The 13,435-nt window shown below is 36.7% G+C and overlaps 1 protein-coding gene across 11 annotated transcripts in view; it reads left to right on the top strand.

The window, feature by feature from the left end:
- Positions 1–12,674, top strand: part of LOC136029437 (rho guanine nucleotide exchange factor 11-like) — a 349,966-nt gene extending 337,292 nt beyond the window's left edge. For all 11 annotated transcript variants that reach the window (XM_065707834.1, XM_065707833.1, XM_065707831.1 and 8 more), the window contains 6 exons: positions 815–1,043; positions 2,707–3,005; positions 5,028–5,257; positions 6,733–6,929; positions 8,646–9,127; positions 12,104–12,674. In XM_065707834.1, coding sequence (XP_065563906.1) covers positions 815–1,043; positions 2,707–3,005; positions 5,028–5,257; positions 6,733–6,929; positions 8,646–9,127; positions 12,104–12,214 — 1,548 coding nt within the window. In that variant the 3' untranslated portion in view covers positions 12,215–12,674. The remainder of the gene's footprint in view (positions 1–814; positions 1,044–2,706; positions 3,006–5,027; positions 5,258–6,732; positions 6,930–8,645; positions 9,128–12,103) is intronic.
- Positions 12,675–13,435: the final 761 nt, after the last annotated feature.

Genomic DNA, 13,435 nt, shown 5'->3' with positions numbered 1-13,435 from the left:
CTTGGTTCCTCCGTCCTAATGCCTAATGACAAGATAGACTAACGCTATTACATGTGTTTTATTCCAAATATTACATACATTATATTATATATGTATTATACTAAATATAGCTAACATTGGATGTTAAAAGATCTAAAAATCGTGTTTTCTTACTTTGATATGCCCGTTATTTGTTTCGAATATTTACCACCACCGCCCCTTGGAATATTATATATTTTCTAGTCAATGTATTTTGGCTAACCAAAATAGATCAAAAACGAGAGCAGTATATACTGATAGGAGGAGGTATATCTAAATAAAAAACTTCAAATAATTGACGATTCATATGGAATATATGAGAATAAAGAAACATTGAAGTTTTTAGCGGGACTGAATGGAATGGAATCAGCTAACCCTCATTTAGTACCCGCCTGTTTGCAGCTAACGGGGAAATGTGCGTACCTAATTTCGTCTGTAATTTATATTTAATATGAATAGATATAGTATTTCATAGTAACGTATACTAGTACGCCTCAACATTCGCATATGAAAAAAAAATCCTAGTAAATGAGGTAAGGCTTGGAGTTGTACTCTAGGAATTTTCCTTGAAGAAGTGGCTATGAGCTCAGCTCTTTTTGCTGTAAATTCTATGAATTAGACGCACCACAGCTACTAATCCCAAACGTTGTCTGTAATGACGGCGTTTTCATTTGTCCTCCAATGTGTCTTTTATGACATTTCGTTTTGCTAAATGACAAATGTCTCTCATATATATCTTTTATGACATTAGTTAGTCTTTATTGATGTTCTCTTTAATGATATAAATTAATTTTAGGGAGACGTGCACACCGCTGAGCCCGTCTTAACTCCTTTGGAAAAACTTCGACGAAAAGATCAGTTAATACGAGCGGCCCTTGTGGAAAAACAGAGACTAGTAGCGGAGGTATTGCACGTCTCACCTGATGAGCTAGACTCACTCGTTCAACTGGATTCGACTCCCTTAAAGGGAGCTAATCAGGAAGCCCAAGAAGCGAGAGACTTAGTTCTTGCTGCCATTATGCAAGGTGAGCTGTTTTTATATTTTATTGCGTTTGTAGTTTTGCCAAGTCGTTTTTAGTCAAGTCATTTCGCTAACTAGATTTATTTCTTTGTCGTGTTCTAAATACATATTGCCTCACGAAAATCAGCCTCATAAAGAAGAAAATTTCAAAATTTTTTGATTTTAGCACAACTTAACACGTGTTTCTAATGTTTAATTTGCGTTAATTTTTTTTCGTAGTTACTATTTGTAATCGTATCGTAAAATAGTAAAATTTGTAACACTACGATTTCAGTAGCTTAAACAGTGACAAGATCCCCAGACAAGTACATAATCCTTTACTTTATGGGGCTTTATTTATCAAAACAGTAAGATGTTCGAATAAGCCCCGTATCCTGTATTTGTGCCATTGCCCTCTACCAAAGATAACACAGAACTGTTGTAAAGTTTAGTTCTAAATGCACAAGGTAAATAAATATCAGACGGAACAATTCGGTTATTTATAAAATAAAAAGCAGTGTTAACGCCATCGTAAGACAAAATCGTTACGCCGGATGTCACAGGCACCTTTCCTCCTCTACCAACTATTGAACATAGTCTTTAAATTAATCATTTTACATTAAGTCGTTGTTCGGCTAACATCATTTCTTTGACAGAAGAGAATATAATTGTCGCATGGTTTGTTACCAAGTTTTAAAGTTCAAACTTTCTCCAACAATATCTTCAATGCGGAAAAACTTTCATATGATACTGAAGTTCCTGATTTTTTGGTGATGAGATTGTGAGGGAGGGGGAGGGAGGGGATTGAGTAGTTTGAAATGTTTCTGTGTATTTCATGTTCCACCTCTACTTATTAGAATAAAAAAAAATAAAAAATCTAGGTCTATAGACACTATATTCAAGTTATATTACGTAACACGAAGAAGGGGATAATTTTACACATTGGGAATTTGAGTAAGACCCTCCAAGTGGGGAGAATGTTTCTGTAGAAAAAGCGCCCTGTAGGAAAATCCTTTTATGTTGCTCTGCACCCGAAAAATTGGCTTGGGTGCTTGTTCACGCTGGCGTATTAGTGAAAAGAGGGAGGGCAAATGCGAATAATTTTGTATGATTGTCTCACTATTTTCTTATATTTTCAATACGTTCACATTTCTTTTGTTTTTTTTAGGAGTTTTGAGGAATTCACCCCCTCTCCTTCTCAACACCTATGATCAAATAGACATGTGAATAAGTTAAGTAGAAAGTTGAAATAGTGAGTAGATATGAAAGTTACAAATTGCCTGTAATATGCTTTACGTTTGTGTGTCAGTTTCATCGCAAAAAAAAAAAAAAAAAGGACTCTATATTGTTGTTCTGTCGGAGGAGGAGGATTATTTTCCATGATATTTTGCTGCAAAGAATAAATTAACTTTATACCGTATGGAAAAAAAATACTCTAATTAATATAAAGAAAAAGAAAGGGAAGTGCAGTTGAAACCCAGCACGATACATTTTCTGAAACAAGCTTATTTAGTTATAAACAAGTTTTTTTCTAGTTTTATTTTCTGCATTAAATAAATGAAGTTGAGAATGTAGTCGTTCGTTGATATATTGCTGTTTCATACCTCTTTTATGATACCATGCCTTTTTTTGTGTTTATAATGTTAAATATTAATTGACATGTATTATTATATTTTCTTTTTTTTTAGCGAGTAAACTAACCACAGTGCTCAACGACTCACTCCGAATCACAGAAGAAGAAGCGATTGCAGCATCTAGTGAGCCAACAAGCAGTCGAGAGCCTGTCTTAATTCGCCCTCTAATCGAACATGTTCATCCAACAAGGGAATGTGACCCGATTTCTCGGCATGAGTCTTTCCATCTACGTGAGTCGCACAAACCTGTCAGTCCACGAACATTGAGGAAAATTATGAAGTTGCCTAGCTTAGCGTCCCATAGGCTCGTCCCCATTGTGACGTCTTTAAATTCACAGCTGACACAATTGATGGTATGTTGGGTATTTTATCTCCTTTTTTATTTTTCGTTTGAAGTAATTTTAACCTTTGAAGTAATTTAGTAATCAATTATAAAGTGAATTGAAGAGGAAGTTTCTGCTCCACAAAAAGGTGATGAATCTGATGATGTTGGAGTTGAGTTTGTAGAGCTACTTGAGAGGTATTAATCCTTTTTTTTTCAAATTCAGTTTACTATCTTGTTACATACTTGATGACCATCCAGCGTCACTCGTGACGCTGGATATACTAGCTGGGTAAAAAATCACCAATGATAACTTGATAATTGAAGATTATGAATATGATTTTGAAGAAGGGGAGGTACCTAATGATTTTAGAGAAAAAGAGAAGAACAGTGCGGTTTTAGAAAAGGTAGAGGGTGTGTCGACCAAGTTTTCACTCTTAGGTTAATAATTGGGAAGTGCCTTCATTGTCAAACACCTTTAGTCCCCAGTTTTATAGATTATGAGCAAGCGTTCGATTCTGTTGATAGAAGAGCTTTAGCAAAGGTCTTATCCTTGTATGGTGTACCAGACAAATACATTAAAGTGATTTGTGCTATGTACGAGAATAATACTCCTGCAGTAAAGATAGCAAATGAGTTTAGCGGCTGGTTTTGTATTAAATCAGGAATTAAGCAGCGTTGTGTTCTATCCCCCTTTATATGGATCATTTTGATGGACTTTGTCTTAAGGAGGACAGGAAAAGCAATTGGAGACCACGGAATCAAATGGGGAGGAAAAACTTTCCTGGACTTAGATTATGCTGACGATTTAAGCATATTAGATGAAAGTGTGAGCAAAATGAATGAATTTTTAGAGGTTTTGTGAGTTCAGGGTGCTAGAATAGGTTTGAAAATTAATGTTGAGAAGACTAAGTCACTAAGGCTAGGAATAAGTGAAGATTAAAAGGTGACATTGGGTAACGAGAAGATTGATCAGGTGGGCAGCTTCACTTACCTTGGTAGTATTACTAGTAAAAACGTTGGAAGTAATGAAGATGTTAAAAGTAGAATAGCCAAGGTTCAGGGTGTTATTTCACGGTTAAAAAAGTTTGGAAGAAAAGGAAGATAAGTCTGAAAACCAAGATTAGAATATTGGAAGCTACAGTGATGACGGTGGTCAAACATGGCTCTGAAGCATGGGTGCTCCGAAAAGCGGATGAAAATTTACTAGATATTTTCCAGAGAAATTGTCTACGGATTGTTCTGGGTATCCGGCTGACTGATCGTGTTTCAAACTGTAGGTTATACGAAAAATGTGCTTCAATCCCGCTTTCTATGGCTATAATGAAAGAAAGGACGAGATGGCTTGGCCACCCGTCTGGGGTTAAACGGAAAGCAGGTCGTCCTCGTCTGGGGTGGGAGGATGTTATGAATAAAGATTTAAAGGAAATGGGAACTTTCTGGGATGGTGTAAAGATGGAGGCCTTGAATAAATTGGGCTGGAGGAAGAGCGTGCGTTGCTGTGTTGGCCTCAGGCGTCTTGGTGCTGCGGTGAGTTATTAGTAATAGTTGCAGTAGTAGTAGAAAGCCTTCAGAAAATATTAGTTTAAATCATATCCTTTTAGAACTAACTAAAAGTAAAAAATTTGTCCAGCGTTTCAAACCCAAGAAGCTTGCTTTAATGAACAGGAATGAATCTTTGGGCAAAATATTGCAGAGGGGCAATGTGACAAGGGCGTCAATAAGCAAAATCTTGGGGGGGTGGGGTTCAATGTGATAAAGTTGCCAATAATTGACAAATTTACTCTAAAAAAGAATAGTAAAAAAAGGGAAAGAGGGCGCCAGAAATAATTTTGTGCCCCCCCCCCCTTGATCCGTCGTTGCTAATGAAATCCTGCTAATTACTTCTGCTATCTTAGATTTTCTTCATTTCTGTATCCTTTTTCAGTCTTATTCAGGGATCTTTTTTATTGACTTTTTCCAAAATACTTTATTTCAGATTGTTTTTTCCTTTTATCTTAAACCTTTCTGTATAGTGTGTTCTGTTCTATCCAACATTGCATCCCTATTCCAGGCTGTTATTAATGAAAAAGACGTTGAATTTGAGAAAATGAAGAAAGAAATGCAACGTCTGCGAGAACAGTTGTCGATAAAGGACCTCAAAGATACTGTTGAAACATGTCTGCCATCTCTTGTCTGTGAAAGTTTGGAAGAGGAAAGTGATATTGAAGAGGAAGTTTCTGCTCCACAAAAAGGTGATGAATCTGATGATGTCGGAGTTGAGCTTGTAGAGCTGCTTGAGAGGTATTAATCCTTTTCTTTCAAGTTCAGTTTACCATCTTGTTACATAGTTGATAACCATCCAGCGTCACTTGTGACGCTGGATATGCTAGCTGGGGAAAAAATTACCAACGCCATCTAGCGTTTGCCGTCTCTTGGCATTTTTTCATGTTTCGCAAAATTTTTTTTTGAAACTAAGATAAAGGAAATTTCTCTCGGGATAATATGAGATTTTGAAAAATTTTTATTGTAAATTGTATTTACAGTAAAATAGTCATCTTGACGTGTTGCTCAATTTAAAAATCATGTGTAATTGAAATACCGCATGGGTGGTGTGAATTTTTCCATGCATTGAGAGATAAAGCGCGGCATGGTAGAGTTGTGCCATTCATGGTGAAATACGGATTGCTTCGTGATACAAACCAAGTGGTGGGGAGTCGGTAATTCTTCAAGTCTTATTTATTATTTTATTACCAAGAGAGATGCTCTTCTAGTTGTCGAGCTTTCAGTTTTTATGGCTATGAATATTTATAATAAATTTGCTGTTTATGATTCTGTTTTAGTTTTGACACTGTCTTACTTGATTTTTCCCTTTTTTTGCCCAATCAGTTGTGCAATATTTACCTTACCAGTTTCTGAATATATTATTTTTACACCTTAAATTTTACTAATTTATTTTAATAACATTTTTTTTCTACGCTTCTTTTAATTAGTTTTTGATATTTATCTGTTGTTTTGGTGTTCTTATGGCACTTGGTATTTACTGAGTGACATATAGCGATCGCAAATTCTGTCGGTCTGTCTGTCTGTCGGTCCCGGTTTTGCTAGTTTAGGCACTTCCAGATAAGCTAGGACACTGAAATTTGGCATATATATCAGGGACCAGACCATATTAAATTAGAAATAGTCGTTTCCCCGATTCGACCGTCTGGGGGGGGGGAGTGGGGGACGGTTAATTCGGAAAAATTAGAAAAAATGAGATATTTTTAACTTACGAAGGGGAGATGGGATCTTCATGAAATTTGATATTTAGAAGTATATTTTATCTCAGTGCTCTTACTTAAAATCCCGACCGGATCCGGTGACATTGGGGGGAGTTAAAGGGGGAAACCTAAAATCTTGGAAAACCTTTAGAGTGGAGGGATCAGGATGAAACTTGGTGGGGAAAATAAGCACAAATTTTATATACGTGATTGACATAGTCGGAAGGGATCTGCTCTCATTGGGGGGAGGGGTCGAAAATTTTAGAACCTTGTGCCTTTTTAATCATGTAACGATACGCATGAAAAACATTTTATTTAGCGATCCGGAACAATATAATTACTTGATTTCAAGTAAAACTAAATAAATCAAACAAGATGTGAAACGAAAACTAACTAGACTTATATGGTAGGTATCCACGGCAAACTTTGGAGCCATCCTTTTTCTGTTTTTCTGTTTTAACCCATCCTTTTTCTGTTTTGCATGTTCAGTTTTTTATATTTTGAATATTTTTATAGTGAGATACCATCTGACCCTTGTCTAGAGAGGCTCAAATCTGAATCACCTCCAAGGTCAAGGCCTCTGTCTGTTGTGTCTCTTGAATCAGTAGGAGATGGCATTTATGTGGCAATTCGAGAGTCTGCTTATATAGACAGACCTGTCAGTGAACAACCATCCACTGAAGTAACCACTGCTACTGCAACTGTAACCACGGGTATGTTTTTTTTTCTTTTTTTTTAACGCTCTCTTTATGCATATATAGTCATTGGAGAATGATGAGTTGGAATCGAGAATCAAAATAATCGGCTTTTTGTGAGAAAAAGAATCAGGAATCGATTAAAGCTCCTCGGCTCTCTTAACTATTCCACTGCATAATACCTATGTTCATAAAAAGAAAACAACCAAATCTTATTATTTTAAATTAAGCTATAAGACTGAATAAAGTCTCCAGGGACGGCGAGGTTTTGTATTCTCTCAGTAACTACTTGTGATGCTAAAAAGTGTAAAGCGGTTGAAATGCGTTAATAGGAAGTAATATTTTCATTAAGATGAGATATTTTAGTTAGTATGAAACCCTTGGTTTAATAGATTCAGAACATGGGGTATCAAAACACAGGATTCTTTGTCTCAATGTCAAGTGGAACATTTAATTGCCACATTTAGATGGCCATTTGTTAGTCTGATTACTTAGGCAGACCGCCAATTACTGCAAATGTGACGACCCTTCTTTTTCCTTTTTCATTTTTATGGCACTTGGTATTTACTAAGTGCCATAAAGCGAACGATATAGTTGAGAAGAATTTTTATTTGCGATGAAACCGATGATTGTTGTTCTTATGTGTGTTTCGTTGGTCTAGTAATATGATTCTCGCTTTGGGCGAGAGAGGTCCTGGATTCGAATCCTGGACAAATTAAATTTTTGCATAAGAAGATCTGAAACTAGATACGTGATCGATATAGCGATCGCTGAAAGTTGGCAGGCGTATCCGGAACCCGACCAGATTAAATAAGAAATAGTCGTTTCCTCGATTCGACCATGTGGGGGGGGGGGGGTGGATGGACGGTTAATTCGAAAAAATTAGAAAAAAATGAGGTATTTTTAACTTACGAACGGTTGATCGGATCTTAATGAAATTTTATATATTTAGAAGGACCTCGTGTCTCAGAGCTCTTATTTTAAATCCCGACCGGATCCGGTGACATTGGGGGAATCAGAGGGGGAAACCGGAAAATCTTGGAAATCGCTTAGAGTGGAGAAACTGGGGTGAACCTTCGTGGGAAGAATAAGCACGAGTCCTAGATACGAGGTTGAGATAACCGGTTTGTATGCACTCTCTTTGGGGGAGTTGGAGGGGGTGATTTCCAGGGCTTTGGCGAGTTTGGTGCTTCTGGATGTGCAAGGACGATGAAAACTGGTAGGCGCCTCAGGGACCTGCACAAATTGCCTTAATAGTAGTCTTTTCCCTAATTCGACCATCTGGGGGGGGCTGCAGCGAGGGGAAATCGTTAAAATTGAGGCATGTTTATCTAACGAATGGGAGATCGGATCTTACTGAAACTTGATATATAGAAAGATCTCGTGTCTCAGATGTTCCGTTTTCAATTCGGATCCGGGGACGTTGGGGGCTGGAGGGGGAAGCGGAAATCTTTGAATCCGGAAATCTTGAAAAACGCTTAGAGTGGGGAGATCGGGATGAAACTTGATGGGAAGAATAAACACTAGTTCTAGATACACGATTGACATAGCCGGACCCGATTGCTTTGGGGGAGTTGGGGGGGGAGATTTCCAGTACTTTGGCGAGTTCAGTGCTTCTGAACGAACAGCAAAGTCGATTAGTGATGCACTAGTAGAGATTTTATGTAGTTGTTATTAACATATTTCTATGCAATATCTTATAGAGAGAAACTTAAAATATTAATTTGTTTTTAGATTTGATTGACAAAAATGCAGCCAGCCAAAATCTGGAAAAGCCTTGTACTGATCTAGAACTATCGAAAGTGGTATCAGTCGTAGAAGAAGAGATTGTTGATAAACCTCTTGTTGATGGAGATGAAGCGAAGTCATCTAAAAATGTACCCGATATTGAAACTATAAAACAAGAAAGTAATAATGGCAGTGAAGTAAATGCGACTTTAAGCAGTGAAGAAAGCCTGTTGTTACCTGAAGATGATGTTCCAGATAAAGAAGTTGTTAAAGACGAGCCACCGATAGCACAAGTCGTCAAAGATGACCTATCGGCACCAGAAGTTGCCAAAGATGACTCTTCAGTGGCACAAGTTGTCAAAAGTGATATATCGGTAGCACAAGTGTCGCTAAACGAATCACCTGTCTTGTCAGTGATAAATGAATCGAGTAGCTCCAACAGCTCTGATACTCCACTATTAATCGAGGATTTTGGAACGGCTTCAGACGTAAGTTGTCCTTTTTGAAGTCTTGTTAGTTATTTCACTTTGCTCTAAAATAGATCGATGCAGTCACTTCATAAAGTAGTTTAGCCAACTGATAAATAGTGCTTTACGTGAAGACATAAATATTTATATCGTTTAAATAATGGAATGCTTTTAATATAAATTGTATTTTATTTGCGCATAGTGATATCTCTTCAAAGTTATATAATTATAGCACAATTTCATAAAATATAAGTTGCTGTATATATTATCTCAGGGCAATTTATAAAATATGCGCCTCTCAAACGAGCATTTTGCTTGTTAACTGGTGACAGAACAAATCACTGGATAAACTAGAAACCGGGATCAAAGCAAAATCTTTCTACAGGTTATGTAGTGCATATTATTTTGGTAGCATATTACATTAGTTTGGTAGTGGTATATTAATAAATGTATGTTCCTGCAACTGAGTAATTTCAGAGTAACAAACTTAAATGCATGTAAATATTTGTTAGTATATAGGAAATAAAATAACTAATAAAATAGTATATAGGAAGTAAAATAATCTTTAAAATAGTATACAGGAAATGAAATAACTAAACATATATTTGCGTTGGTATTTTGTGGCTTAGTGAAGATAATTAGTGTTTTATCAGAGGAAGATGCTTGCAATTCGACCCTGCATTTATTCATACATATCAAAGACTTGACCAATTAAAGATAACAGACTTATTAAGATTTGTGCAAAATTTTCTCGCCATTGGCAATGCCATTTTAAAAGTGATCTTAGTATAATGACATAAAAAACTTGATATATATATATATATATATATATATATATATATATATATATATATATATATATATATATATATATATATATATATATATATAGTAAGATATATATATATATATATATATACTAGCTGTTGGGGTGGCGCTTCGCGCCACCCCAACACCTAGTTGGTGGGGCGCTTCGCGCCCCCCCCCAAGCCCCCCCGCGCGCGTAAGTCGTTAGGCGCCATTGTAGTTGTGTCCCTGTGTCCCACCTGTGAATAGAGATAGATATAAATATATGTTTTTAACTACGTAAAACATGCTAATATATAACATTCTTCGCTGTCCCATTGTCTGTGCATATAAATAGATTGTCAGGTTTACTGACTCTTGAACATGCAACATATAATTGTCCATGGGAAAAACAATCCGTATTCAGATCTATACCTCATTATACTAATGATGTGTCCCTGTGTCCCTGTGTCCCGGTCGTCATTTACATTCCCTGTGTCCCGGTCGTCATTTGTGTCCCGGTGTCCCAGTTTGTAATTTCTCTTTGAGTGTCCCGGTCGTCATTTATATTCACTGTGTCCCGGTGTCCCGGTTGTCATTTGTGTCCCGGTGTCCCGGTCTGTAATTTCTATTCGAACAATCCCTGTGTCCCGGTCGTCATTTATATATCCCACCTGTGCCCCCGGCGTCCCCGTTGTAGTTGTGTCCCTGTGTCCCGGTCGTCATTTATATTCCCTGTGTCCCGGTCGTGATTTGTGTCCGGGTGTCCCAGTCTGTAATTTCTCTTTGAGGTTCCCGGTCGTCACTTATATTCCCTCTGTCTCGGTCGTCATTTGTGTCCCGGTCTGTAATTTCTCTTTGAGTGTTTTTTCTTTTTAGTTTTTTACCTTTTTTCCTTTTTCAGTTTTCTTTTTCTTCTTTATTTTTCAGCGTCACTATGAAGTACATATCGACGAACCTTTGTTTTTTTAACTTAAATCTGGTAGACATTGATGACCTTATCCAAGTCAAAATCCCCAAGCCAATCATCATCGCTATCATTTTCAGTTTTGATATGTTTTGACTCTCGCTGTCCAGGTGGATTTTCATCTAACTGCGCGGTTTTGCGTTCTTTAGCCGCAAGCCTGTTTTCTTGCTGTTCTTGTGATTCCCCGGCACGCTTTCTTTTCTTACTTTCTCTATCAGCTGCAAGCCTGTTTTCTTGCTGTTCTTGTGATTCCTCGGAACGCTTTCTTTTCTTACTTTCTCTATCAGCAGCAAGTTTTTTGGCATAAACTCTTTGAGCAGCTTCCTCGGCTGTTGCCATTGTAGGTTCTTCAGTCATATTACAATTAAACATTTTTCCGTGAACAAATGTCTTAAATATCTTGAATGACGTCACCGTCAAAGCAAAAATGACGACAACTAATTTCATGACGTCAGTCAACACAGAAACATGACGTCACCTGATCCACAGACAGACAGACAAATTATTTTTATATATATAGATATATATATATATATATATATATATATATATATATATATAGTAAGATTTTAATCTGAAGTTCGTAAAATACTTTTATACCGCTGTAATTCTCTGCTTCATTTGGATGGCGAACGTGGTCCGTCAGTCTCTTTTGTATTACAATTTATGCCACTTGCCTAGTATCTGAGACCATCTGTCTCAAATCTGAACTAGCAGTATTGGGTAATTCTGGTTTTACTCAAGAAAGAGTGGTTTTCATTTGGTTTCGAGTTACGCTTTCAGTAAAGATATGAAATACTACTTTCCCTTTCCACAAATTTTTGTCAGTGGAAAACGCCTCTGATTAGTTGAAAGTAATGTCGTTACGATCAATTCTGTCTAATCAAAAGCCATTTCATGTCTTTCTGGTTTGAATCTCTCATTTCTGGCAGTTTTCAATTTTCAATATGCATGCACATGCGCACTGGTACAAAATAGCGATATTGGGATGTTATTTTTTCAAAATGACCGTGATAGGTGTCGACCAGGTTCGCCACTCTGTCTGTTTGGTATGGTGAATACGGTAACACAGTACACGTAATCGGATAAAACTTTGACTTTGTGTGGGAAATCAAGGTTCACTATTGCAGTGACCTCCCATTGCAGAGACCCGCAATGTCTTCTGTAGTTCTTAAGAATTTATATCCTCACTTTATTGAATCACTTGCCTTCAGACAAATTCTTAACTCTTTGGTTCTTTACAGAGTCAAGACGAAGCTGTGGAAACTGTGGAGGCCGTCAACGATTCTGTCGCTAAAACCACAAAGGATCCAATAATGCTTGAAACAGGGTTGCCAACAGCAAGTGAAGCATAGTGAAGTGGATACACAAGAAAATGGTGCTAATTCTTAAGTATACATGGAGTTTGTGCATTGCCAGGACTGACCTATATTCCATTTGTAATTATTTTTTTTTTGCAAGATGTTTTGTACGAGGTTTGACAAATGTGGTCAAACGTTGGAAAAAGAATAGTGATTTAATCAATGCTATATATAAGTAGTTTTATATATAGCCAATTGCGTATAGAAATTGTGTTCATAGACTTTTTACTTAGTGATGGTTTTAGGTAGATTTCACTGCATTTAAGGTTTTACCAGGCAGCCCAATAGGAATATTTGTGCTCTATCATAATTGCGGTTTCTGTGACTTTTTTTTTTGAAATTATTGTATTATTTGCTTTTATCCTACTGCCTTATGAATTGTTTCATTTTCAAAAAGGCCAATTCCTCCTATTGTATTCTTTGAAAGTCCAATAAAAAAATCGCATGAACTGTATTTGTTATGAATTCGATAATTGTTTTTTGGCTAGGGTTCAATGTACGCACGAGTTTTCATTTTTAATTTGACATAAACTGCATTAAATACGTTTTAAGACCACGCTTGCGGTACATGACATTTTATAAAAATCGACAAAATGTGGACAATAGACCGGCTGCGTTAATTTCAAGGGACAGGATTCTTTCCCAGTCTAATTTTTAAATAGCCTTTCGTCTGTTCTGGCTTAGTTTTTATTTCAGGGTTTTCTCTGTCTCGCTTTTTTTTCTTTTTTTATTATTATTATTATTATTATTATTGAGCTCTGAGGCCGGCTTGGCAAATGTCTTTGCTGAAATATCTGCCGTGTCTTTTCATTTCGCTTCTTTTCCACCGACTGAAAATCACCCGCGTTTCTTGGTCTCTTAATTTTTTTTTTTAGTTTTTTATCAAACGTCATAAATTGTGTTATTCTGTTGAGTTATCCTGACTAAAAAGGCAATCAACAATCATGATCTTTAATGAATAATCTAATTGAAGAGTAATGTGCTACAGGTTTAATATGCTTTTTAATGGCCTATCTTTTTTTCCCCTAGATTAACTAAATTAAGGATTTCTAATTAATTTTTCCTCTAAACCGTCGCTATCTGTAGTATGTCATGCACCTGTAGTATGCAGTTTCCGAGGGGGGGGGGGGGGTCCAAAGAAGGACTAACGAAATGCCTATTCACCGACGAATACTGCTAAATTAAGATAGGGGAATTGTTTTAATTAATTTTATA

The sequence above is a fragment of the Artemia franciscana genome, chromosome 7 (genome assembly GCF_032884065.1).
Source record: "Artemia franciscana chromosome 7, ASM3288406v1, whole genome shotgun sequence".
Lineage (NCBI taxonomy): Eukaryota > Metazoa > Arthropoda > Branchiopoda > Anostraca > Artemiidae > Artemia > Artemia franciscana.
Note: the sequence above shows the minus strand (reverse complement) of the source record. Positions and strands in the feature narration are given on the sequence as shown.